At 44.1% G+C, this 26,766-nt stretch overlaps 1 protein-coding gene across 2 annotated transcripts in view; it reads left to right on the top strand.

Moving 5' to 3' along the window:
• dnr1 (defense repressor 1) overlaps positions 1–26,766 on the top strand; it is a 143,435-nt gene that overhangs the window by 111,542 nt on the left and 5,127 nt on the right. For both annotated transcript variants that reach the window (XM_012366887.2, XM_012366888.2), the window contains exons 2-3: positions 3,241–3,437; positions 26,402–26,642. In XM_012366887.2, coding sequence (XP_012222310.1) covers positions 3,241–3,437; positions 26,402–26,642 — 438 coding nt within the window. The remainder of the gene's footprint in view (positions 1–3,240; positions 3,438–26,401; positions 26,643–26,766) is intronic.

Genomic DNA, 26,766 nt, shown 5'->3' with positions numbered 1-26,766 from the left:
AACCACTATGTGGCGCGTTGCGTTCGCAAAATTAAAAAGTGTGTCTAAAACGAATGAACGGATTCAGCGAATTTTTTTTTTTGTTTTGTAAAATATTTCTTAGTATATTTATATCTGTATTTGGAAACATAATAAACTTATTTATCATAATAATACTGACATCGACGAAGAGAAAGAGAGTCATGTGATAAGATCTTGCATACTCACGAAAGCTTGGCTGAGAGCTACGAACAAAAGAAAAGAGAGTGCGCCATAAGTTGACCCTATGATCTTCATATTTCACTTCCTACGCGTATATATACGCGCGCGGAGGGGGGGAACGCATGGAAACGCGAAACCGAGGAAAATTCGCCGTCCGCGCAATTGGAGCCAATTACGATCGATGCGACACATTCGTCTAAATCGCGACCGTCCGCGAATGCGAAGCGCGCGGGACGCGGCGCATCCTTCACCGTTATGCTTGTGCGTCGCGATGCGGCGCCGCGAAGGAGAAATCCGAAGACGCGGATAACGTCTCGTCGTCGGTCGGCTATTCGTTCTCGCGCACTCGTACTTCCGGAAAAAGCCACCGTCGCGCCGGCTGACACCGCCGGCCGGGCGCAATAAATTACCGCGGGGACAACGGGCGCGAGCGCTCTCCGTGAATTTCCCTTATCACGACGCACGTGACCGAGTTTGCTCGTAACACCGGTATATCTTGGAAACCCGGGGTGCCCCGCAGAGAGAAGGAGAGTCACTACGGAAATTCGCGATACTGGCAACGCTCCGTGTCTTCGAAACCCTTGCTGGCCGTGTCAGGTAGAAAGAGTCCCGCTGACAACAGATATTTTTAACATCGATATTTCATCTTCGCTATTAGCCGAGTGTCGATATTGCTATTATTCTGATAAAAATGCCTATACTGCTATCGATAAAATTTTTATTTACGTCGTCAAAGCACGCGTCGCTCGCTGACATCGAGAGGATTAAATAGCACTCTGTCAACATGATAAAAATAATAGCTTCTATTTTTGATTCATCGGTCGTTTAATGTTTTAAAAACATTTTCGAGTTTGCCGCGCGTTGCGGCGCAATGCCCGACAAATAGTAGCCATAATGGTCGGGAACCACAGCGGAATATTTTCAGAATCGAAGATAAAACAAGACGTGTTGCATAAAAGAAGAAGAAAAAAAAAAAGAGATGCGGAGAAAATTTATTCGATCGAATTTTGCAATAATTTTTTGATTTCCCCGTCATAAAGCGCATCTTCTAAATTGATTTTATTGCTCATACATATGAAAATACCGTTACATATGCATATACAATGCAATATACGTTCAGCCGGCGAAATAACCGATAGGTTATTTTACAACATTTATTCCCGATAGCTCGTCGATACCGCGTGCAAATCCGCTTAGTCCTCCGGCTATTTCGTCTAACGATCCAAATTTTTGCGCGAATAACCATTTCGGTGATACGCATTTGCAGGTTTTTTTGCCTCCTCTTCTCTCTCTCTCTCTCTCTCTCTCTCTCTCTCTCTCTCTCTATTTTTGTTATATCAGTGGTATCAGTAATTTGATATTCCGCGAGTTGATTCTGCGCAGCCACGATTCAATGTATTGGGATTTTCAGCGTGTAACCGCGACGCGACGGGCCGGTCGCCGCCGATCGCGTCAGATGAATTTATTAGCATCGTTTATTAGGAGAGATTATGTGGTCACGTTACGGTGAATGGATTAAAACAGCTCTGCGTCCGCCGGCGAAAGTGCGACACGCGAAATTATCTTATCTGGGTCGACCAGGCTATAAACTATCGGCGGGTAATTATCCGCCGCGGCTCTCGATGAGCCCGCGCGGAATTTTCGCGTGAATTTTCGAGCGGCCAGCGCTCGATTCTGTGATTTATTCAAGATGACAAACGAGTCCGCGGAACGAATGCGCCATTTAAATGGCGAAATTGATTAAGTGGAATCGAGTACGTGTGTGCGTCTCTTCCTGTAATGTTTTTTAACGACTTTTCCGCCGATCCGCGGCGATTTACTCGAGCGGCGTAAATAACAGATATAATGGCGACACTCGCAATATAAGCGCCGGTCGAGAGTGGCGCGCTAAAGGCATAATTTACGGCAAAAGTGCGATCCGTATCGCCGCGAGTATTGATTCTGCGGAGCGAATGGCGCCGTGGATGAATAGAGTCTCCGATAGTACGGAGCGCGCAAATGGAAAGAGCTGCTTATTAAGAATTTGTCTTGAATACTTTTCAAGCTGCCTTTCACTTCAATGTATCTAACGATGAATATTAAAAAGCTCTGCGAGGAATGAACAGCCATCGATTGACAGCGAGCTTTTGCTAAAAAAAGGAAACATGATTCCGATTGAATCTGTCACACCTGCAGACGCAAGAATCCGATAACAATGAAATAATTCCAACGAAATAAATAAATGATAAATGAAGAAAGAACGATTCCTCTAAAATGTGATTTAATATCTACAATTTGCATGATAAATTTCATCTTATTATTCCATTTTATCACATTTAAGATGTTAATATTAAAATTTCAGGTGAAAATTTTTTACTCTATTTATAATTGCTAGCTTAGAATTTCGTTTAAATTTTAATAAAATTTTATGAACTTTTATGTAGGTATCGCGTTGAGCGAGATGGTGTTTCTGAAAAATTCGAACTCGTGTTACGTATCACGCGAAATGAGATGGCGAACAGCACACGTTTGATTTAATTGCGTACTTTAACCACCTGAATCGCGATATTTCTGCCGGTCTGCAATTACGGCGGCCGCTCGGGAAAAATTACCAGCAAGAATGGGGAAACAGCCGCGGCGGAAACAGCGGGCGGGAGGAGCAGCGGCGGGAAGTGGATAATGACTCCGCGGCGCTTTTCCGCGGTATCTGCGCCGCGGTCGGATGGTAGCCGCGCGTTGCTCTGTGCAGTAACTTTCTAAATTATTGCCGGCGATTTGTTTGTTCCTCCTCTCCCCTGTCGGACTCGCGCCGCTTGCCCCGCGAATCGGAACTGCGCGGATTAATCGGCCCAAGTGTCGCGGGTAAGCGATTAATTATAGACGTTAAATCGGCGAGATATAGGGGACTATCGGAAAATACTCGAAATTCGGAGAACAAGTGGATTCGCGCGAAAGCGCATCTGGCGCAAGCGTTGATTTTCGTTCGCGATATACGAGCGAGTTATTTAATCGCGCGATAATGGGCGACAAATGTAACCGATCGATGATTTCTCTTTGCAGGCTTGCGATTTTCTGGGCATCAGCAAGGAGTGCGACTACTTCGGGCTGAAATACCAGAATGCGAAAGGCGAGGAGCTCTGGTTAAACTTGAGGAACCCTATAGAGCGGCAGACCGGCGGCGGCGTGGCGCCTCTAAGATTTGCCCTGAGGGTTAAGTTTTGGGTACCGCCTCACCTGTTGCTGCAGGAGGCCACCAGGTAAGGAAAATTAATTCATTTGAATCGCGCAGCTATTCTTCGAGAATTTCTATCGCGATCGACTGTACAAATCCAAATATTTTTCACATTTTTCTGCTTGAAAAGCAATCGTTATATCTCTTTTTAGCAATATAAGTATACGAAGAAATTGCAATTTTTGTAAGCCGCGGAAATTAAATTGTAAAACTGCACTCGGCGCTGAATATCTCGATCTCAACAGGATCGATATATCTTCGTACGATTTTCTGATGACACGATAATTTTGGTAAAGCTTCCATTCCGCATTTATGACCCTCCGTCTCGAGGGTCGAGAGGGATTTGCATGTAATCTTGTAAACCGCTCCGGTTTCGAGGGACCAATATTCGTTGTCCCTTCGTAGCAGGTTGAGACGAAGGGGTGGTTTACACGCTTTGAGTGATAGATGTACGATCCACACGATTGGTTCGTATCCAACCATCAATGTAATTTCAAGTGACAGCTTATTTCGAAAATTATCACAATATTATTCATTGGTCAAATTAAACGTCCATGAAATCTCTAACGGACTCACGATAATCTTATAATGAAAGTTTTCTGTCAATGGAATGCTCTTAATCTCCGATAAAGCTCTTAATCCGAGCATTCACGTTCTTCTTCCGCAATAAATTATCGGTAATTGAAAGGCCAATCCTCCTCTTTGCTGTCGCCGCTACTTTAATTACAGTACATTTGCATACGTCTTTTATCATCTCGCTGTAATGAATAATATCGAGCAAACTCTTTGTTTAATTTTTGCATGTTTATGCGGGGAATAATCAGTTTGCAATTCGATCGAAGTTTCATTTCACAATGTTTATTACATGATTACGGACTTGGTTGATCCAGTGCGAACTCAAATGTGATATCGCATTCCGCACGCAGTTCATAATAATACATAATAAATCTCACGAAGGCGAGAAACTGCGGCTGTATTTTAAAATTAGCATCCGGCACTATAAATACGAAATGAGCAACTGTCTCGGGAAATATACGTCGCGTTCGACCGGGAAAGCAGGTAACTCGTTTTGTTTGAAGTTCTGATTGGCTCGTTACCGCGGCGCGACGCCCGCGTATTCAAAGCGAATGTCGCGAACTCTCCGCGGCAGTTGCGAATTACGTTTGCTGTAATCCGCCGCGCGGGTGCACTCGTGCAAACGCAACGGCGAGAACGAGACACGGCGGCCTTCGTCCGAATTGAAAATCGTTTCCGCCGTAAAAATTCCTCTCCTTCTCCCTCGCGGAGAATCCGAGCGGGCGAAAGAAAGACAGAAAAGAGCGCATCGATGAAACGGAGAGAGAGAAGGAGGGAAACCGAAAGCTCGTGCAATCAGTCGGATTCCTTGAGCGCGATCCACGCGATCCATCGATCCTCGAGCGAGCACGTACGAAATTGCATGCTGGCGTCGCCGTGGGAGTACTGATTGCATCCGGGGCGATATTGTGTTGCTGGATGTGTTTTCGGGTTCGCGCGGATGCGAAGGCGATGCGCTTCTCTGCGGGCGAGATACACGGTAAATAATGTTATGCACGGCGCGCCGTTACGACGTCGATGCGATTTATTTTGAATTATTTGTGGCATTTGTATCGAGAGGCGCCTCTACGTGACATTCCGCGACCGTGCCGCAATACAATCGCCGCGCGAAATTGGATGGCGCCGAGTGAATCATAAAGGGTGCTTAAAGTGATTTCGAATATTTCTTATTGCGAATGTCTGTCGAGCGAAATCATACTCGACAATGGGAAATTTATTTGCGCGAGTCGGCTTACTTGATAAATAGATTTTAATCTTGCAAAATAGAGTTTAGGAATCGAGCGGCAAAAGTAAATCACGTCGGATATATAGTTGTAATATTTGATTCGAACTTTGCACCGAGGATAAAAATACTCCTCGTTCGTATGGTCGAATTTCGAACGGTGATAACATGCTTCTGCAGCCTTCACACACGTGGAACTTGAACAATTTCTGGAACTTCTCGCGGTTCTCGCAGAGAAAAAATTCTCGGCACGATGGTCTAGCAGCGACGATCCGTGTTCCTGTCGAAAGTTTCCGGCGAATCCGTGCAATTAAACGCAGTCCTCCGGTTCGGTTCTGATGAATAGCGATGCCGGCGGGCGCCGCAGATTTCAACGGATCGAAACGTAATTCCAATTTAATCGCGGTCGCTCGAATTACTCCGCATGGAGCTAAATGCGCGAAGAGTAATGCATCCGGCATGCGAATTAATTCGTCGCCGGGTACCGCGACGATGCTGCCGTAATTGCGCCAGCTGACGCGACGAACTCTCTCGCTGTCGCGCTCGCGTCCGGCAATGTGTATCCGTTGGATTTACAACAAATCCTTTTCCTCCTGTGTGTAATGTATGTGGGCGTGGCGTAGACGAATGTCGAGCACAACTCTCGTGTAAGTACTTTTTTTTAAAGAAGCAATTGATCTCCAATTAAATTTAGCAAAATGAGAGAAACGACTAAAAGTTTGGCATTCTTCGCATCTTTAAAAAATTGAATTAATCAATGTTGAATCTTTGGCGCTATAAATTTATCGCGACATTTAGTTTTCACGGTGCGAATTTCCGTAACATTTATTATATTTTCATTACGCATAACACAACTAATATTAAATGCAATTTTCCAGCGAAATATAAGAACTCGTTTAATCAAAAGAAACTTTTTTCAAGAGAAATTACGCTTTTGCGCAAGCACGCGTGACGGGGTTTTACGCTTAGTCCGATTACGTCTCGGCGAAAAAGCCGATTTCACAAGCTTCTCTGGGAGCCGCAACGTAATATCCTCTTAATCCACAGAATTTCGACGTCTCTCTTCGCGTTGACGTGTGTCTTTTAACGCTAGTTGACCGCTAGCTGCGGTCAAGCTAAATTCAACCGAATAAGAAATTCATTTTTCGCGGATTAAGACTGCACTTCATAAATTAATCTTTCAATGCCTGCGCGGTGGAGCGAAATCGTCGTTTAATTATTTCAGCTTAAATTAGATGTATCTTAATTACAACACGGGTGCTTTTAACCGGCGGCAAATTGCGGTTGATCCCCCGGAAAGCGCGTAGATATAAGGGAATTAATTTCGGATGAAATTACAATCTTGCCATGTCGCGGCTACCTTTCCACTCCCGCTCAGGATATCTCGAGAATCACGTGTGGCGAAATCTGGGCGGAAGGCCCGGGGCGAGATATAAGATACCGTAGAATTAATCTGACATGGGTCAGATTTAATTGCGTTAGACCGCGTCGTCGTGCACGGCGGGCTTAGCCCGGGAAAGGGAACCCGGTATTCAGGGACGAGAGGATGCCGTCGAGGGTTTTTGCAGAGTGTGCCGGCGACGTGCCGGATACATACTCGGTGTGCGGGTGGCATTAATACGCGCTTCAGCACAGTGGTTGGTGTGCGACGTTCGACCGAGCAGTCCGCAGCACTGCTTCGCATCGCAGATGCAGACGATATTCTGTTGTTTCCGCGCCACACTATCGTCACGCCATCGACGAGAAGATAGCTTGTAACCGGCGTGTATAATTATTCGCGTCGAGATTAACGGTTCGTGGCTCGTCGACATTCCGGTAACTCCGTTATGGCAGACTCGTCGGCGGTATCGACGCGGAGATGCATAATAAGCTCGTAAAAACGCAAAGTGTCGCGAAACGAGAACGATAATCTTTTCTTTTTTTTTCCGAGAATGCAATGCACTTCATCATCATACTTCATAGCGTAATAAATCATGAAATATCTCGTCAATTATTTCGCGTCGCCGATTTCATCCATGATTTATTGCTGTACATTTTTATCCGTTCAAAAAACACAATTCTCCGATCGCAAATTTGGACTTTGTTCGACGTAGAAGTATCACGCGGACGGTCGCGTTTGATTTATCGACGATCTACATTTCATTTGTAGTGACGTCACGACTTCCCCCTGTCACATTTCGCCCGTAAATTTCGGAAGATATACGGCGCGAAGTAACACTTCGCTATTATCGCGTTGCGAGAAGATCGATAATTAAAAATATAGTTGAAAATCGTTGAGTCAATATTTTACGGTTGACATTACATGAAAAATGAAGCTAACAAATAGCACAATTAATTTTGTAAGAATTTCTCGTAATAATGACACACTTTAATAAACGCATTGTTTGTATTTATCGATTTTTTGCCGTGAGTGGATTGAGAAGCGAGACTCTATTGCTCTTATTAATTCGCATTAGCGAAACGCCGTCGCCAGGATCGTCTATCATACGTCGCAACGGCAGGAGGGATCGCTCCAGCCATTTCTTCTACAAAGTCGCGACGTTGATAAAGACAAAGTGTTTCCGTATCCGAGGCGCGGTCGGAACTCATAGTTATCTGCGAAATTACAACCGCGACTCTTCTCAGAAGAATATCACAATGCGCAAACCGTTTGTCATTTTGTTCGTGCCGTGAGATTCCGAAGATTTGCATTTGCGGGGGGAAAAAAACTTGCGACACGAACGCGAGGATTATACGAGGTCGTTATTCATTTTCAGCGATCGTTAAATCGTTTAGTGACTACGTAAATTTCAATATTAATGCAGACGGAGTGATATGATTGCCGTAAATATTGCGAACATTTATGAAACTACTTCGATCTCAGAGATCTCTTTATCTTAAAAATATTCAATAATTAATTGCAGTTGACATACTATGCAAAATTAAGTTTTCGCAAATCGGTACGTAGATAGATATTCGAGAAGACACGAGTTGTTTTGACAAAGAAAGAATAAGTGAATAACGATTAATAAATAATTGCCATTAACACTTGATAATGTGACTATTTGTTGCGCATGTTAACTAAATATTACAGCACGTAGCGTAAATTTACACGAACATTTACGTGGATGATAGCTCTGTTGTTGGCGCTAGATATTTTGCGACGAAACCGCATTGTGGTTTTATAAATATCTCAATGTTTACCGCACATATTTCAAACTATTTTACCACTCGTCCGCTTAGCCAAGATGTACACAAGACATCTAATTTTAACACTAGCGTGCAAACATTCGCAATTTTACAACCTAACGTGTCGGGATCGATGCGGTTTCTGAATTTTGGATTTATAGCATTTGCGAGTAAATGTTTGAGTGCACATCAAAGTTTATAATATTGATACCAATTGCCAATACGTGAGTTGACATATGACGCAAAAAACTGCGATAATTGATTTTGGTACGGCGAGGAAAAAAAAGGTTTTGCGTCCGAAAAGTTAAACGCAAATTTCATTTTCGGCAACGGTAATAAACGGAACAAAATAAAATATATCTGTCGGAATCTTGTTTGTGGAAAAAAAAATTCGATAACGCATGGGCGAAAAACCAGCCGCTTTTTATCGCCCGTATATCGGCGGAAAAAAATACCGCTTCCGTCTAAAATTACGTCCACCGCCGTCGGGCTTTCGCCATGGTGGAAAAAGGTCGCCAGTATGGAATGTGCTATACGTGTTATAAATTATAAGTTTTATCTCTCGCCCGGATACGGCTTAACTCCGATGAAAAGAGAAATGTCGTCGGCGTGCCGACGTCAAAACGAGGACGCCACAAAGGAAGAAAGCAGAAATTCCCAAGTTCGAGCACTCGGGCGTGTGCAGCTTCCGTCTCGGCACAAGTGTATTCGATGCTCGCGATTCACAAAGGCGCGATTCAAGAAAATCGAGACACCGAGAGACGGTTCTGACATCGAAAAGTTCTGAACTGGAAATAATTAAAATTAGCATTTGCACGCCTCGCGTGTTTACGAATATTACTGTTATATTTTATCTTCGTTTTTTTTGCAAATTATTTTCCGTTGCGCAAGTTTGATAGAACTTGAGCATTTTGTAGTTTTCATGAATATAGTATTTCGTGAAAATATATGTTATGACGGTGTTGGTGTAAGTGCAGCGTATATATTCGATGAGAAATTCCGCACGGTAAACTGGGTTTGACAGGAGCGAAATAGTGGACCGGACGTACTACATCTAACAGTGTATTCATAGTCGACTATTATTTGATGAATAAGCATAGTTTCACGAATCTACGAATCTCCGACAGTCTATGGTAATTCCTCAGAAGGATCCATTACAGTTTCGCGAAATTCAGATCTATGAATAACGGTCCGCAATTAATCACGCTTTCAATCGGAATTGGGAATAAAACCATTATTCCTGGCCGTGAACGGCGCCTTTTGAGGCACGCAATAGCCGCACGTATATTTGCCGCCGGCTGATCTCCGGGCGAACATTAAAATGTTAGGAATGTAAGTTGCAAGAGGCGGCAAAACCTCGTTCGCCGCGCGAGCATTTTACAGCGAGCTTTCCCGCTCTCGGTGCGAAGAGCTTTTTCAGCCCGGTTTCCCTTTTGTCAGCTGCTCCGAGCCCCTTCGCCGAGTTCTCGGCGCAAAACTCACCGTCGGTTTTCGAAAAGGGGTTGGGCGAACGCCAGAGGGCGGATAACACGCGTTGGAGGTGCACGTCCGCCGATAAAAATAAATACGCGGCACAAAGGACGCGCGGTGTTCAGATTCAAGTAAAGGCGGCGGTCGCGCGCAGCGTCGAAAAAGAGAAAGAGAGAGAGAGAGAGAGAGAGAGAGAGAGGACGATCTGGAAAAACTTGTCGGGAACAAACGGATGGTCGGTGCGGCGAAAAGGGCGAGGCCGAGAAAAAGGGAAAGAGAGAGAGAGAGAGAGTGGGAGAGTGCACATTTCGTACGTACATTAAAAGGGCGAAATACTGCGGCGGCGTATAACAAAGAACGTAATCGCGGCGACAGAGAAACGGAAGTTGAAGAGGATGGTCGCGTTAGGAATATAAATCGGAAGTTATCATAATGTGGGGCATCGCCATGAAATATCGAGTGACTCCTCTGCCGATATAATCCCGTCGATACTCGACGACGATACTCAATATTTCGCTGTCAAACAGGCCGCGCCGAGACATCCGCTGACGAGAAATGTCGCAATTTTCTTTCGATTCCGCCGCAGGAATTTATTCCGAAGATAGATGCTCGCGAGGATTTGCTACGTCGCAGAACAATAAGGAGGAGAATTTAATCGCAGCTTGATGAAATGGGTCGGCGGGTTTTTGCAACAATGGAACATTAAATTTCGATTCGTACACCGAAGGGTTTTATTGCGAGAGGAAGAAAAATAATTCTCTTGGCTCTCGAGTCGCGCGGGGAAGTTTTCGGTTAAATCATTACGTTCCTTATCTCTTCGCGCTTTAATCGCCAAACTCTTTTCTAACAGTATCACTTTCTCGGCGCAGTTAAATTCATTACGACCGTGAAATAATGATTCTCGCAAGTTCTACAATCGCACTCGCGACGCGATAAATCTTCCGCGCCGCCGTGTGTTTTCCCTCCACGCCGTATGTTAATCAATCGGCGTTTTAAACTCCCGACGCTCAAGCGCGCCGTGATTACACGCGTTTCTCCTTACCGTCGACTCACTTTGTCTCCCCGCTTGCAACGTAAATCTTGAATCATGCATTAATGCGTTCACGACGGTGCGCGCGGCGATGCACCACCGTGCGACGGCGGATACACTTTCGAGTACCATCCTGCTCGGAAGAGATTTGTCTCCGGCTGCGTGTGCGGGAGGTGGCAAAATTCGCAGGAGACGGCGAGTTCATTAGCGAGGAACGACATAATTCAGAGTTTAGTCGTTTATAAATCAATCTTGCCGCGCGGAGCAAAGTTAAAGACTCGAACGTATGCCGCGACGAGAAATTCAATATCGCTGCGTCGCGGGACAGAACTTTTTCAACGAATTTTAGTTTAATTTGTTGAACGTCAGTGTACGCCGCTGTCCGCATTAATTAACGGCTCTTTACGTATAAATTTATCGCGTTCATCACGCAGATGTCATCCCGAATTCGCATAAATTTCAACAGATCAACGCGTGCCGCGCGTAAAGCGGTTATAAAATTAAAATGCGGAAAAAACCTGAAATATTAGCATTTAAAAATATTCTCGTTATTGCTTTTTCGACAAACGGAAAGTACCTCGCGTGCCGAATTTTGCATACGCATTTGACCGTTATGCTGTCGTTCAAAGCGGATAGGATCGCGTATCGATTACGATCGATGCGTTTAATTAAAGGCAAATAACATCCTCATTCGGTGGCTTCATTTGCGGCGAGTTTGCGGATTCTCTTCTTCTCTCTTTCAGCCTTTGTGCAAGTTTCCGAAGCGAGGTATCGATCGATTTTCGAAAGCGCGCTGTTACATGACGCGGAGTTCATCGCGCCATATCGTTTCCGCGGCGAACGACTTTTCGAGCGGGGTACGAAAGTGGTAAGATAACCGTCAGGAATGGGTTACCGCGCCTTCGCCGTTGAGTGGCGGAAGAATTTCAGGAATATTCCGCGTCTCTTCTCAACACTCGACACACGCTGACGATGGCTGTTCTCTTTCGCGACAGCGAACCCCGTTACCGCCGTCGTGAAGTGACGTGATCCGGGAGGGAAAAAAATTCACGGGCGAAAATACGGTCAACTTTTTATAGCATAGCCGGCATAATTTACGCGCTTGCATAGAGAAAAATATCGTGTATTCGCAAGGGCGCAACTCTTGCATATTAAGAGTGCATGAGATCATTTTAAAACCGACACTCGCATTTAACAGGCAACTTCCTTTCCGATGTCGCGAACCTGTATCTCTGCAGCGCGATAATTTTCACGTCGCTTTAACTATTTCTTTTGCGACGTTTGCACTGCGCGCTAATCCTCGCTCGCGCGAGGAAACTTCGCCAGCGATTTGGAGCAGGCGAAAAAGAACGACATACGTAAGTCCAAACCCGTATATCTCTCGTCGTCGCCTTGCATGTGGGCGTGTACGTGTGTGTCGGAGATATAAACCAACAATTTTCGGGCGGTACGCGGACGTACGGACGCCCACTCGCACAACTTTCTGTGACAACTCCGGCAAATCTCTACGTCACGTGCCGCAAGGCGGATTTAAGTGCATAATTCATTGTTACTGTAACGTCGCGCGCAGCCGAGTGAACGCGGTGCGCTCTTGCCAGTCGGGAAATCTCGCGAGATATAATTGGAACGATGTAAAACGGGATTGATAAATCCGTTCCTAATTCCTAAATGCATAGTGTATCATGCATGATACGCTCTCGATATGAATTCCGATCCTCTTTTGGATTTTAGAGTTTGGATCGCCTTTCGTAAGCTGACGTTGAAGAATGGTTGATATAGAATATTCAAATATTTTTGTCAAACACAGAATCGTTTTTGTTTCAAAAGAAATTAATTTGGATTCCACTTTTACGTGTCGTTCTAATTTTCAACATTAAATATCTCGATAACGAAGTAAATTGTGTTAAAGTCAAACTAACTTTAAACTAAACGAAGAATATGTTTTCATTTGTTTCTACTCTCAGAAGTTTAATTTCTCGCGTTTGAGTACGTGTAACTTAAACATTATTGACGTATTCGTCAAAAAAGACTTTGCTGCCTTTTGATAAAATAATACGTCTGAAATCCTCGAATCATTCGGAAATATGCAAGCCAGCGCGTTAACTTGGATATTTTTTGTTTCCGTCGACTTGTATCGCACCGTATCTTCCGGAAGCGGAAGGGCCGCCGATATCTCGAGAGGATATTAAATCACGCAATTGCACGTTTTATCCTCCGGTGCGTGGCTTAATTCGCGCCGCCGTGCTTGTTAATCGCGTAATGGCGGAGAATATGCGTACCGCGCGCCGCGAGACAAGGAAATTTGCCGGAAAATTACGAAGCGGCCACTCGGCTCGGGGCATAAGTAATTCATTGTTATTGCAACGGCGGCAACATGTTCGGACCGAGCCAAACTCCGAAGAGAGGCTTATTCGCTCAGCACGGGGTGAATCACGCTTCGAGTTGGAACCCGGGACGGGGTGAAATACTGGTTCTAGTAATGGTTTGTAAACTCACAGCTTGATGAACCGAATCCGTGAGTAAGTAATGTTGAATCTCCCTCCGTGTCCTCGCGCGTCTCTCGTCGCTCCACCTCGCACCGTTTCTCTGGAAATTTAACCCTGAAGTTAACCAGACTTGAAGAGGTAAACGCGAAATTATATTACAAGGGAGCGTAAAAAAAAAAACCACGGAGTGAAACACGACGAAAAAATAGGGGCTTAAATTTTTCTCTTAATGCTATTATTAAAAAGTCAAATGCGAATTTCAGTTTCATAATCCAGGAATTGCGTGCAGAAACAAATATTCCGATGAAATGTTTTGACATAATCTAAACTATTCGGAAGTCACAAACAATACATGAAATGGAATGTAAAATTTTGCATTTTTTTGCGCGGGGTAGATCCATTCCGGAATTATATTCGTTTCATCGTGCACAAAGCGAAAATGCGCCGGCGAACAAAGTGCTGCAATCGTGCATTTCATTCGAGCTTCAATTCTCCATATTGCGGCGGGGGGGGGGGGGGAGATGCAAAAGTGCCTCTCCCGTTTCAGTACGTCACATCAGAGTGACGCGGCAGCGTTATTGCCACTAACACTGTGATTCTTGGAGAGATCGTCATCGAGATAGAAACACACTTTCACAAGATCTTTTTTACACACTTTGTCTATCGGCGATGCTTTAACCACCTCGAATGCCGGAAGCGCGATCGGCGGGGCCCGGCGCGATTTACTGCCGTTCGCGTTTTACCATCCGCTTGAATGGGCTCCTTCGCGCCACTTCCAACTTCGCTCAACTCCATCCGCGATGGAGGAATATCAATTCCGCGGCGGCATTGTTGCCGGCGCACCGCAGCCATTTACGACTCCGGAAAATCGGCAAAAATGGCGCGGAGGTGAGCCTCGTAAAAAAGCTAATCTGATTTACAGCGGAATCTTGATCTGAGAGGCGCTCGTAAAAAAACTGGACTTTTACGGCGCGCATCTTCGCGCGCGCGGGAGAACTAACTTTTGATATTAAGGGATAACCGTCCCGGCACGCGAGATGTGGGAGCGAGAGAGCCGAGGCTCTCATCGAAAGCCCCTAAACGCTTTTAAATACCGCGCGGCTAATTGCGAGCGACCGCGAAGGACGGCGGTCGCCGTCGAGTTAAGCTCGATATCCCCGGAGCTGCTCCGCAGTTTCATTTCAGAAACTTCTTGCCCGTCGAGATCCCGCTGTAAACGATATACCCGAGATCCCCCCTTTTTTTTTCCTCCCACGCTTTTTCTTGCACCGTGTCTCTGAAAGGGCTCCGGGATAAGCCGCTCGTGAAAACGAGAAGACGATCGACTCCGCATTGCGGAGCGAATTACTCGCTCGTAGCGAATTTCGCTTTTGAAGGAGATTAGCTTCGAAGAGAGCGTATGGCGGAAGGACATAATTAGTTCTCCGGCTAATCTACCGCGCGAGACATTCTTAGTAACGTGACGCACGGGGATGCGGGAATATATTTTAAGCCGGCCGTCGCGTCTAACGACGAATAAAGATTACTTTTTACGCTCAGATGTGACTTGCAACGCAATCTTCTTCCAGAAACGGCGACTTGATTCACGTGAAAATTATAAATTTATTGAAAATTGCACAATTAACTTTATCCCTTTCAACGTTATCAGCGTTGAACTCTAGAGAAGCATTGACGCATTCTGTTATAATTGTCAAAGTGCATCTTGCAAATTAGTGTCCTCTAATTAACGTTCTGTTGTTGTCCTAACCGTCAGACCGACCGTCATTGTCGACGCTCAGAGCAAACAAAGGGTCACCAAGTCGAGAAACTCAAAGCGACCACAAACCTAGGAAAGAAAATTTCGAAAATTATCGACCTGGAAATTCACTCCAGATTCTGCATCTGACGCGCGAGAGAGAGAGAGAGAGAGAGAAAGATGCAACGCGGTCGGATGTCGGCTGAAAGCTGCGTTTCGGCTTTCGCCGTGGCGCAAGAGTTACAGTTGAAGAAGACGGCTAAAAAGGAGGAAATGGAAACAGAGGGAGAAGAGCGGCGCGCACACCGCTACACCGGAAAATAGGGCGTTCGCTCTCGAGATTTCGTTTACCGAGAGCTGTCTGGCATCGCTGGCGTTGTAATCCGACGGTATTACAGCCGCGACGAGGAGCGCGCATTCCCCTCTTCCCTCTTTCTCTCTCTCTCTCTCCTTCACTCTGAACCGCGTTACATCGCGGAGAAGTGGTCCTTGAGAAATGCGGCTGCGCCCCAAGTTTTTCCGGAACGCCGTCGAGATTAAGGGGATTTTCTTTAATTGCTCGTAAAAGCATCCCGAATGTAATAGCTGCGTAATTCCGTGGCAATGTAAGCGCAAACGGGCGGAACGAGAAATTGCGCAGAATAGACGACGGTGTAATGAGCTGCGTGGTTGCCGCGTGCGTTCTTTATGCGGCGAATAAATTGTTTGTTTTTTTGCGCGTTGTAGATAAATATAGAATCGCGTTACATTTCTATTTGCGCGGAAGTACGCTGTAGTATTGTAATGTAATCACACTGTAACGCAACGATGTGATAACGGTGAACCTTATGCAACTCGCACAGAAGTAAATTGCCGCAATATATGATAGCGTTATGACATTACGCTCGCCACGATATGTGAATACCAATTAATGCCGATTGATACTTTTCTTTTATATCAGCAAATGATTGACACGAATAATTTGTAAATTAAAACTACATAGGCGGCGATTAATATATTCTTTCCATTCGATAGCTTCTAAAAATTCAAAAAATATTGAACATTTTATTTAGATGTGAAATTCTTTCAGATAGGTTATTCATATTATTTTTCTCTCCGCCGAATTGTGTTTAAATAGTGTAGATATTTATTTTAAAAACAAACATGAAAGTTGAGTCAGTTGAGAAACGCGATATAGGGTTAAATAAAAGAGATATCGTGAAAAATGTACGCCAGAGTTGTGATAAAATGAAGAAAAAAAAAGAGAAAGCTGTATAAATCGAAACTGAAACCTGTTGAGCGTCAGATAAGTTAAGGTACACGTCTTTCTTCCTTGTAGATGCTATTGACCAAAGTGGTAAACTAAATGTTGTGTTGTAGTTTGCAATTATCGAAATACTTTGAACGGAGAATTACGCTGTTTAACAAAAAAAATCGATATTATAACAATCACGGCTCGCTAATTGACGACATTAATATATATAAAGTCGCATATATTATTTTGTTATATAAACGTACTCTTTGCAATATTTATAAATACTGCCACATTATTTTTGCAAGCCACACAAGAAATAATAGACCACTTTTTAACATTAGATTTCAGCTAAAACGTGAACTATTTATCTTTGCGATGCATATGTCAGTTTGCGCTTTAATTATTGTGTAATTTGAGGTATATTCGATATTTCTAGAACACCGTTAGAAATCTCTAATAAATGCGAAGTTAATTCGATTCTGAGATATTTGAATTCGGTTGAGTTATGCGGTTGTGGAATTTGAGTTATCGAATAACAAGGAAATCCATGAAGATATCCTTCATCATTTTTGATCACAGTGTTCACCGCATTTCAATGTGTCCCGCGGCGGCGGTGGACGGCGAAAATTCTGGGATTCGTGGAAACTTCTGCGGTAAAATCAAACGGCCTCACGTATAACTTCCGGTATCGGCCGAATAGTTCCCCTGCTTAATTTTACCGAATGGACCGATCTGCGGTGCGCAGCGTTATTATTACCGCGCCAGAATTAAGCAGGAATAATAATGACAGTTTCTGAACATTTCCGTATAATTCCCGAAATGTTTGCAAAATTAGGGATTTGCAAGATTACAGATTCAAATCTTGCTCGGGGCGCAGAATCGCGATGAGAAGTCAAGCGAATTCACATTTTGCGTTGTAGTTGCGCACAAAGACGGCACCTTTTTTTTTTTAAGTATAAAATAAGTTGGAGAAAAGAAAATTTGAAAATTCGATCTCATATCATTATCTAATCACTCTGTACTTGAAGTCGTTGTTAAACATTCCTTTTCGCAACACCGCGCACACTATTCACCTCACTACATAGTCTTCCGTTTAGTCCGCAACACACTCGAAATCCGATGGTATCGAATGAACTCGGAACCGCACCGCTCGCCGTAGCGGCGTCGCGCACCGTTCGAGAGGCGTGTTAATGTGGTTGCCGGGCTTTTTGCCGGTTAGACCGCGGAAGACGGAAGGCTGAAATTGCGTGTAAGCCCTTAACACGCAAATACTCGAACGCGCTGTACAGGTACGCAGACAAATGGATCCGAGGCGAGAGGCGAGCCGGAAACGAGTCAAGTACGCGAAAAGCGCTTGAAGTTGCGCGAGTAAAAGCCCCGGGTTTCGCGATACTCGTGAGCGTTGCAGTTCCAAAGCTTAATTTTGCCGGATAGTTTCGGCGGTCGGGATTCGACGACGACGTTCGCCGGCACCGGCTCTAGGTCGAGGGACTTTGCGAATAAACGTCAGCGAGTGCTTGTAGACAGAGAGAGAGAGCAGCCTCCCTTTGCCCTCTTCGTCCTTCTCACATCCATTCCGCTGCTCGAAATTTCGGGATGTTAGCGGCAGGCAGGATCCGAATACTTGCCACCGAGCTAACTCGTCTTCAGTCAAGTGCACCGGAAGTAATTCGTCGGATAAACCCGACCGGATTTCCGGAAGAGGTCTTCCTCTCTCTCTCCCTCTCCTCCTCTCTTTCTCTCACTGCAGAACGGTGCTCGTTTTCGATAACGACAGACGTCGATATCCGAGATTTCATGCCGAAACGATCGACGATTGCCGGCCGGAAAACAATACACTGAGATAACAGAAATTCGCGGCAGACTATGCATCCTATTGATTCGGAAAAAATATGCGGCTAACTGGATGTGCAGATAAAAATTTTGCTGATCGACTGCGTTCTTGATAATTTGCGATAAATATTACCGGGTTAATGCGATTTATTACTTGATTTTTCAAGAGCAAATTAAATTTATCATGAATTTTTATCAAGAATTTGTAAAGAATTTTTTATCAAGATTACGTTGTTATTAGCGAAATACTGCATGCATAGCGGAAAAACCTGTAGGGACGTTTTCCGTGGGGAGGCTGCAGCCCGGAGGATGTTTATTAGCGCGCCCAGATTGCATCTCGCGGTAGCGTCGTGTTTATTTGTCTCAATTAATTTTTTGCAGCACTTCATTATTCCTTAGTGGATGAATATTATTTTCCAGATTTACGCGAAATGTATAAAAACGGCTTTCCGCGCGCGTGCAATAGATTCATTCAGAATATGGATGCTGGCTTAACGTTTTTTTACGAGGGTCGAGTGCTCGCGAGCGTAAATTGCATGGTGAACGTATTTTTTTTTTTTTTTTTTTTTTTTTTTAGAATTGAACGTATAGCGCGGGAAAACAGTCGCTACGCGTGGGTCTGTTGTAAAGCTATTAATTAAATGTAAAATTGCCTTTCTAACTATGCTGCACGCATGAGAATATCTGGCTTGTTCCAGATTGATATCTAATTTGCAACAGTCATTGAAAATAATTCTCTGTTAATCTTTACGAGTAGCTTTATGAGGAGATTAGCTGAAGTTCGATATTAATTCGATTGGAAATAATTTCGCGGAGAAGATTGCTTTCTCGATACAAGAAGAGCTACTCATGCAAGATATCTGCATGTTCGCAAAAGCATTGAACTATTCATACAGCCGACATTGATATATCCGGATCGTTGAACCTCGACGAATCTCCGTTCGAGATAGTGAAAAAAGAGTTACTTCCGAAGTTTAACGAAATCTAGCTGTTTTACTTTTTTTATCGATTCTTTTATTTTTCTATAATAATTGTAAAACTGAATTGTACGGAAATTCGACGAGAGTCGCACCAGCAAATATATTTCCGTAAACTTGGGCGAACGAAATTATTCTCATGCTACACAAATTATGTCTCGCCGCTGAGTAGCTACGCGAACGCAAATAGAATTGCGATCGACGAAAAGATGGTCCCATGGGCTTTCCGGGTTTCTCAAGTTTCCATCATCCATCGTAGCAGTAACTCGGATCACGAACTTTATCAGGTCAAAGATTTGTTTTATTCAGTGTCACGTAACCCACCGTTTTCCCACGTATTCCCATGCGGATACCATAATCTGATTGGCAAGTTCCATTTCGAACATATATAAAATAAATCCGGGAGACCCGTTGCTCGATATGAGACGTCTGATAAAGCTCGGCCGCCAAATCGATATGCACCTTCGAGTTCAATAGATTTTCAACCTATTATTCATCATTTCGTTGCAATTGTTGAATTTTCCATGCAAATGTCATACACGTCATTTTTGGTATTTCGTAACATGTTTGCATTACAACGGGCGGCATATACATAATAAACGCTCGGTGCGGCGCGTCATTTGTAACAGTTCGAAATTAATCGAGGAATACTCCGTGCAGCGAGCCAAGCCCGTTAATTTCATTACTCAATCACGGCGCGCGCAACACCGGTGGAAAATTCATCGGGGGAGATTGGTTGCGTTTTCACGGTCGGAGGAAATCCCGGCGTCGCTCCCCGAGGGAAGATACGTAGCTCGCCGCGATGCGGTGAAACGGGATTCCATTAATCTCGATCTTCGATAATAAGCGGATCCGCACCGTGAAATACGCGCGCGGTCGGCGCGATATACGGATCGGCGGCCGATGCGGGAAGAGAGTGCCGACCAGCCGGTCCGCCCCGCGGATTGCCTGCGTCTGAACTTTATCGAACATTCCTTCGACGAGGATTAATTACTCACGAGCCATCATGATTTCCTGTCCCGCGCACGACACGCGCTCGTAACGCGGGTGGATCCTAATAGAAAATTGCGAAGTAACGCGGAACGAAATCAATTATGGATCGCGACAAGCACAGGTGTTCTCATCTGTTATAATTTTATTGGCCGTTGTTATGCCCTCTTTAATAAATCAAGAGAGTCGTTAAAATAAAGATTGAAATTCCGATTACGGCGGCGAAGATTTTAATATCTCACACTCGGACGCAAAGTTTTTCATAGAATAAATCGAGGTCCATTATCTTTTATCCATTGATTCCTATTATTTTCAGTAACAGTCTATTATTATTTCACGAATGAAGCCCGTGATTGCGTTAGCTTCATACTAGAAAATTACAGAGACACGAAATAATTGAATTATATGGTTATTTCTGCTGCGTGCTCACATATTTAATCAACGGAAAACGAGAGAGAGAGAGAGAGACAGAGAGTCTCATAATACAAAATTGATTTCACCTCGATATCAGCATGGTTACGAACTTTAGTTATTCTGGTTAAATACGATAATAATGAATTATCGATTCGATGTTTTTTGTTGTAACGAGCAAAGTCCGGCATTTGCATATTTAAAATAAAACTTTAAATTTAAAACTCAATGCACAATATTGAACAGTCGGATTTTTTTTCCGCTTCTAACATGTACGTTAGTTGCGCTTGGGAAATTACGTGAAACATTGGCGCGTATCAAGTTCTGAAATTCGATACATCACCACACTTCATCTTGTTGGTAGACTAACTAGAGTAGCTTGCTAATGCTTTAATACACCTATAAACGCTTGCGAGGGGAAAGTATCGATTGTGAGCAGTTTTGGTCTCACCGAAACCAGATTGTCGCGGAGGCAGGAAAGAGAGTTGCGGCCGGAAAAGCAATTGCGGACCGCTTCGAGGATTCGCTTGTTAATTACGACTCGGTGAATAATTAATTATACACAGTCCGATTAGATACAAAACCATATGTGGTCGCTGCGGCGGGCGTGCCTGAAAATCGCTTGCGAGGCCGGTACGGTGCAATTAAAGCGTTGTGCGGCGGGCACAGACGAGAATAAATACGTGCGCGGATGCACAATTGTGTGCATACTAGAGTATATGTGCATAATTGGAACAGCCGTCAGGCTTTTGGACGCACAGTCACTAATGAACGCGCGAAGACATTCGAGAATGTCGCCCGCTACTTTTATTTTTACGAGTGTTTGCGCCGAAAGAGAGAGAGAGAGAGAGGCGGGCTGGAGAAACACGAAACTTTGAAATGTATGAACGAAATGTTTTCTTTTCCTTCTTTTCGCGCTGAACGGACTTGAAAATTGAAAAGTTAAATAGAAATCAGTTATATTCGTTTTTCTGTATTTTTGTGTTAAAAATTAGATTTAGACGCAATTTCCTTAAAAGAAAGGAAAAAGAAAAACAGCGAGAAAAAATATACTTGTTTACTTGTTTACGCTGTAAGATTGCGTTATAGTGTTTTGCCTCTCATTATCACGGTTTTATCGCACTATCGCGAGGAATTTTCAGCGCGTTGAAAGGTTGAATAAAAAACTGTAGCTTATGATAGAAAAATATGCAGCGACGTAGATCATAAATGTAAAGTGACTTAAACTCCTGTCAAAAACTTTGTTTTGATACAACTTCGCTTTCTCCGCTTTGATACAAGCTCGCGCTATGAAAATTTCATCGCATTTAAATTTGTTTATAGCTCGTCGTACAATATAAGATAGATTCGGATAAATTGACGTGAAAGCAAAATGTGCATTGTATACGTAGGATAAAAAATAATTTGATGTCGAGTTAATTTAAGCAGCCAATTTAACGCTCGATTATCTTCTTATTATTCGGTTCTTCTCAACCGGCAGGAAATTTCGTAATATATATTATGAATGCGACGGTTAACGTCGTCCGCGTGTGCCCTACAACGACCTCCTTTCTTGTGTCTTTGTGATTATGAAACCTAATTTAAAGCGTTCCGCAGGGATCGCCTTGCGGTCACTTTGAAGGCCGGCCTCTGCGACCGTTCCCCAAAGCACCGATCCTCTTTGCCGGCGCTGTTCGCCGGAAATCTGAGCAAGCCGCGAACGTGCGACCCTTTTGAAATTCACGGCTTGTCGGATCCAGTGTTGACTCATTTACAATGTGGTTGGCTAATGTCGCCGGTGACGTGCCGCATGCAGCTCGTACCACATGCAAATGCTTAATCCGCATGCTGATTCGCTGCGGCCGACGCCGAATTGCATCGTCGCTCGCTCCCCTAAGAAGTCCTGTCGCTGTCAGCTAATTCGCGACTGTCCCCCCCTCCCCCCCTCTCCCGGCCACGGGAGAACGAACCCGGTGCGGTCGCGTTGGAAAATTACCCGGGTCCGAGGAAATATCCTCTGAATTATTTACCGAGAAATATTGTGGAAGTCGGGCGGAGAGCTTTCTGCGAGACCACCCGAGCGCGCAAACGTCGGTTCAAATTTTCACACTCTTTGGGCAGGATCTTCGCCACGCCGCGCCCGGTGTGCGGCGCAAACATCGTCGCAATTATGCGCATAATCTTTATAAACCGCGGATGACTCGCGCGCACTCGGCGTCATGCGAACCGCAAATTATTCTCCGCTTCTATTTATTTGTCTATTTCCGGACGAGCTCAGCGAGTGCAAATGCGGCTAAGGATAAATTGGTCTTAGGAAAACAGGAATTAACTTTGCAGGCCTGATCCGCTCGCGCAACCGGTAAACTCCGTCCTCGAATTCTGCAGGGGCGTTCGCGATCCCGCGGCGGCGCGAGTTACCAACACTTTGCGCGCGCTAGTTCGCCGAGTGCTGACTGATTTATAAGTACCTCTTGCACAATCAATCGAGTGGAATGCCCCATTTGGAACGCGGTGCGGAAAAGGTCGACCCTGTTTCCATTTCTGAATTATGTATGGGAAAGTGCTGTGTACACGTCATGAATGAGATATATGCCACTGGCCGGACGTTCTATATGACGATGTTGTTAATATTACGGGGAGTCGTTCGTGCTAATTCAAATATCCTTCCGCGGGACGCGTTTATATTTGCCAAACACAGCAGTGCGGCGATCCGTTTGGCTAATAAAAGTTTTCGTTAAGCGTGGAATTGGAAAACATGTCGAGCGCACATTGAGTACTCCGAAAGATATATGTACTTACGTTTTTTAGAAACCCTTGATAAAAATTTTATTCACCGAGAGATTCCACAGTATTTAAGGTGGAGAGCTTTCTAAAAGCACTCAGCCTAGTCTCATTTAGTCGCATCTTCTTGCCGCGTGTAAATCTGGTGTTAGGGGCATTGTTCGCAGCCGGACGTGCTCCTTTTTCTCGTTCGTCTCAGTTTTAATTTCTTTAGTGTAATGTTCTAATTTCCTTAGAGTAAAAAGGTCCTTGTGTCCTTGGAAAGAAAATGTTGCGACAAGAAAACCGATAGAAAAAAGACTGAGAACCAAAGCGCGGGTGTAAACAAATTTATTGATTACAAATCAATGCAGAATAATGATACAGAAACGTTTCAGTTCAATTTTTGAGAGCCCTCTTTAGTCCAGTAGTCACTGCCGCGCAGCATTTATGGTTACAACCCGATCAGATTGAAGAGAGCTCGAAAATTTGACTGAAATATTTCTGTATCATTATTCTGTATTGATTGTAATAAATTTTTTGCGCCCACGCTTTGGTTCTTGTAGCATTTTTTTTCTATTAGTTTTTTGTTATTGTAGAATCATACATCACATTGTTGTGTGACGAGAGTTAAGCAAGTTATCCGAAGATAACGACGATAACGTGTATCACTGACGTGCATTATGAAATGTGCCATCTCAATTAACGCAATAGAGTATCCAATATCGTTGGAGAGCAAAGCACAAATTCTGCTTGATTATTCAGTAGTTCCTCCGAATCGAAAATTAAGTGAACTCGGTTAGACTGATATTCTGATTATTTCATCTCGTCGAGAATGGAAATGTCGCGATCACTCGCGGCTGCGAGATACAATTATTCAGGTATTCTGTAATATTCGCAAACGAAGTAGCACTTCGCTGCCGAGTAATTTTAGAAAGTAATTTCGGTTCAAACGTCGCCGGAAAGTTCGTGGCGGAGCTGACATTGCTCAGTTAAGAGCCGAGTCCAAGATCTCAGTTCGTGAAAATGATTGCGAACCGCCTCCTTTTGTCTCCGCACGAATCTTCCGCCGGAAGAATCGAGTCTTCCCGGCGGCTCCCGCCACGCGCGGTTGTTAACAATACGGCCGTCGTCCGGGAAGTTCCGGCGTTTTCCCGACTTCCCTTCTCTTCGGGGAAGTTCAGGCAGACCCAATATCTCCCTCGCGGTGACAAATGTCATTGAGTCCTTTGGCACTTTCCCACTCGTCGCACTTCGGCTTTGCCGAAGTTCGTGGCCGACTTAAGGACCGGCGAGTTCCGTCCTTGGCGAGATGGAAAGAACGACCCGCGATAAATAATGTCTTTTTTTTTTGGCTTCGGGCTTTATGGCGTGGAAAATCGTTTAATTTACTTAGAATTCTCGAAGAAACGCATTTCGAGAGATCCGACGGTGATGAAGTTGGTGGGCTCGGATTACACGCGAAATTGCGACCGCGTTCCAATTTTTTTACACCGCGACCGCCGCGATCTCGACGTGATCTCTCTTTCGCATCTTCCCAAACATTTTCCCCGAATAATTTCCCAACTTATCAAGAAAACCCATCAAGACCCGAAAGTTTCCAGAGGAAAATATATGTCGGTCCCGTAAACAAGCTAACATGCTTCGCTACAGACAACTTTCTGGGAACTCGCTGGGAAATCTTCAGCGACCATCGATATTTTCTTCAAACTCGCTGATATAGATTCGTCGTTTATCAATCGCTCTGACCTAATTTATTTTCGATTGAAATTGAAATTCTCCATTAAAAAAGTTGCGAGTTAACCGCTCGGAACAGCTCGGGAATATGTTTCACGAGCATTTCTCGTTTTTTTTTCTTTTATCGTTTGATATCGAGTTAACAACGTTAATACGACGATAAAGCCGGAATTTAACATTTGCTGATAATTTACGCTCTATGAGTATCATTTGCATCTCGAATCGATACGGTTGCTCGTGTGTATAAAAGTACAACTAGACGATAACGCTGATTGGAAATGCGTTGAAAATAATCCGTACTGCCGATATTTCATCGTTCATTTTTTACATTCAATCATAGCTATTTTGGTAAAACTGCATTACAATCTTCCTTTGAAGCGCTGGATAAATTTCAAATCTAGATTTATTAGAATTCTTTTTGCAAAGTAATTTTTTTTAGATTAGAAATTGTTTTTTTTTTTCTCTGCTATTTCCCGTCAGTGTGTAGCGCATGAATCTTTTGATGTTGCGATTATCCATTATTTTCGCGGCGCTACGAGAATTAAGAGAGAGAAGAAATGGAGCGATATGCAAAATCGTGAAAAATGGTACAACGTTCTGTATTCTGATGCAGATTCTTTACACTGTATTCTAGTGCTATCCGCGAACCGGTTATTCACCTCCTCTCGACGCGTAATTCCGCTCCTCTGACAGCAACATGTTTATCGCAAAATGTATGCATTGTACATCTGAAGGATATTCAGAAGTATGCAAAAGGAGAGGTATTTTGTAGAGCTGCCCTTTCCCAGTCGCGCACTCGGTATTCTTCAAATATATACGTAAACGGAAAGTCACGATATCGAAAACGGACGCATGAATCATTTAAGTTGTCGTCCAGAAATTCAACAAGCAGACTGAAGTAGAGACATTTTATGCGAGAGATGTTTTTTTTTTTAATGCAAAAGCAACCTACTTACGTCTCATTGAAAATGCAAAATATTAGAAATGCAAATAGCTGCACATCGACCGCATGCTATCCCGAAGCGGTGATTTATAGAGGAATCGCATCACGCACAGGCGGGCCGGATGTCTCACCTAAACGCTGCGTACAGTCGAACTGCGAGCGTATTTTTCGCTACAAATGTGCTTCGATCGTTAATCATTTCTGTATTATTGCATTACTGCATTGTTCGGCTTGGCGGGGCGGTCGGGGAGAAGCTTAAAACAATGCGCTCCGAGAACAGAGGTAATCAATCTTACTTTAGCCTAAGTATCGTATATTAGCGTTGGTTGGCCCACATTGTATTTCGCCTGGCGCGAAATTGAACTAATTGCAATTAATAACTCTCCGTGAATACATCCGAGTACTCATCCCTCTCTCCCCCTTCTTATCTGATTGCAGGCATCAGTTCTACTTGCACTCCCGCCTTGAGCTGGTGGAGAGTAGATTAAAGGTCTCGGATTGGGGCTCCGTGGCCCGTCTGGTAGCACTGATAGCGCAGGCCGATGGCGGTGATTATGATGCGCTATCTCCGCCCCATGCACTCTACTCACAATGCTGTCATATACAGCCCGCGGAGCCGTGCGAGCCGAAACCGCAAGACTTTCTACTCCGGATAATTCAGCAGCACAAAGAAATTAAGGTTCGAACATCTTGAGAAATTATATTAATTTGATCCACCGTAAACCTAAGCTTGATAAATACTATTATGAACTTTTATTTCAAATTTGCATACTTTGCGCAATACAATTTTGTAACAGTATTTT

Source organism: Linepithema humile, chromosome 4 (assembly GCF_040581485.1).
Source record: "Linepithema humile isolate Giens D197 chromosome 4, Lhum_UNIL_v1.0, whole genome shotgun sequence".
NCBI classification, from domain to species: domain Eukaryota; kingdom Metazoa; phylum Arthropoda; class Insecta; order Hymenoptera; family Formicidae; genus Linepithema; species Linepithema humile.
Note: the sequence above shows the minus strand (reverse complement) of the source record. Positions and strands in the feature narration are given on the sequence as shown.